The sequence below is a fragment of the Carya illinoinensis genome, chromosome 11 (genome assembly GCF_018687715.1).
Source record: "Carya illinoinensis cultivar Pawnee chromosome 11, C.illinoinensisPawnee_v1, whole genome shotgun sequence".
NCBI lineage: Eukaryota > Viridiplantae > Streptophyta > Magnoliopsida > Fagales > Juglandaceae > Carya > Carya illinoinensis.
In genome coordinates, this window is record NC_056762.1 from 17,723,460 (window position 1) to 17,725,251 (window position 1,792).

General features: G+C 43.6%; 1 protein-coding gene across 1 annotated transcript; it reads right to left on the reverse strand.

Annotated features, from left to right (window-relative positions):
• Nucleotides 1–225: 225 nt before the first annotated feature.
• On the reverse strand, nucleotides 226–1,050 carry LOC122282274. Its single transcript, XM_043094224.1, has one exon. It carries the CDS (start codon nucleotides 1,048–1,050, stop codon nucleotides 226–228), a length of 825 nt encoding a protein of 274 aa, XP_042950158.1.
• Nucleotides 1,051–1,792: the final 742 nt, after the last annotated feature.

Sequence of the window (1,792 nt, forward strand, 5' to 3'; positions counted from 1 at the left end):
TTTTGCTCTTTGCTTCCACTTTAGGTCCCCCTCAGCTAATGTTGATTCAATCTCACTCTGTAACTTAAGCACGTGTGACAATTGATCCCCACTTCCCATTTCCTGTAATTCACCAAGCCTTTTCATTTTTTCCTTGATCTCATTAGGTGTTTTCCTGTTCTCTGTTGAACTCCACCTTCTCAAAGCTGAACTACAGTTCCTGAGTCTGCTAGACATCCTTGCAGTCTAACTAACACCAGGGGCCTCCATTCTCCACCCTTCCTTAATAGAATGGTCACACCCTTCCCTTAAGTTCCATGCAGCTTCAAATCTGAACATTCTGATCTTGCTATTTCCAGTCTTCCATTTGCAGTCTAAGCAGATGTTCAGGGGTGAGTGGTCTGACTTGACTGTAGGTATGACCATACAGGAGGCATCTCTAAACATATGTAACCAGGCTGGATTTCCCAAGGCACGGTCCAGTATTTCTTTGGTATGACTCGGTCCAGTTCTATTGTTTGACCACGTGAATATTGGACCTTCTGTCCTAATCTTGTTCAAGGAACACCACTCAAGAGATTCTCTGAACACCTCCATTTGTCTATAGGGTCTGGGGGAACCTCCCACCTTCTCTGCCTGACAAGTAATTTCATTGAAATCACCACTGTAGAGCCAAGGTGTTGAGTCCAGGGGTTTAAGTTCTTTAAGGAATTCCCAGCTACCACCTCTTTTTGAGGTTTCTAGATGGCCATAGAAACCTGTGAAGAGCCAGGTTTGGTCCCCTACAAAGCTCGAGACATGGGCATTGATATGCCATCTAGAATAGTTGTAGATGGACACCATAGTGTTGGTTTTCCACATTAGAGCCAAGCCACCTGCACTTCCTCTACTTTCCACTACCAGGCAAGCCTCAAACTTCAAGCTTCTTCTAACTGCTTCCACTCTTTCTTTTCCACACTTTGTTTCCATGAGGAAGATCATGGATGGGCTCTTTTCCTTAACCAAGAGTTTAAGGAAGCTAACTGTCTGAGGGTTCCCAAGCCCTCGGCAGTTCCAGCTTAAAAGGTTCATTTGTCTTGGCAGGGCTGTCTTGCAGCCTCTGCCATGTGTTGATCATCACACGATAGGCCTGGTTGGCCTCAGACCTCCTAAGGGTTATTCGTGATCTTTTAGTCCCTTGGGTGTTAGAGATGTCACCCAATACAGCACTACTAGCTCTCTTTCTTGTTGGTTCAATTGAATCATCAGGATGTAAAGATTTGGCTAGTTTTGTTTCACGAGCTTTTCTTTTCCAGGTGGTCTTCCTTGTTGTTATCGAGTAATTTGACTGAACTCCCTGGTCTTGTTTACTTCTACTCAGATTCTTTGGCCACTTGTTATCAAAGGTAAATCACAACCTTTGTGGCGTTCCTCCTCGTAATTTGGGTTCTTGAGACGGGATTTCAACGGGTCTAGATTTTGATATAATCTAGGTTCTTGAAACGAGTTCTCAACGGGTCTAAATTCTCCATCCGTAGACTTGAGTTTGGCATTCTTGGCTAAGTTTTCAAATTGATTATGGGTTCAAGGGATTCTCTTCCCGCAGGTTCATATCAAGGATGCATGAAGGTAGTACTGGGTACGTTATCTAGGATTGGGATGCGTGACTTAGTCTGCCTAAGTCATGCATCTAAATGTGGTTAATAGGAGAGTAGGACAAACTTCTTTGTGTCTTAACACTAAGGTGAATCATGGAGGTTCACTTTAAAGGATAACACCTCAAAGTATAATGCTGAATTTAGAAAAGGTGACCCAAGTGGGTCCCAAAAAAAGG

What these genes read in the sequence shown, in the direction of transcription:
- LOC122282274 (XM_043094224.1), bottom strand. Translation starts at nt 1,050, where the DNA reads ATGAACCTTTTAAGCTGGAACTGCCGAGGGCTTGGGAACCCTCAGACA.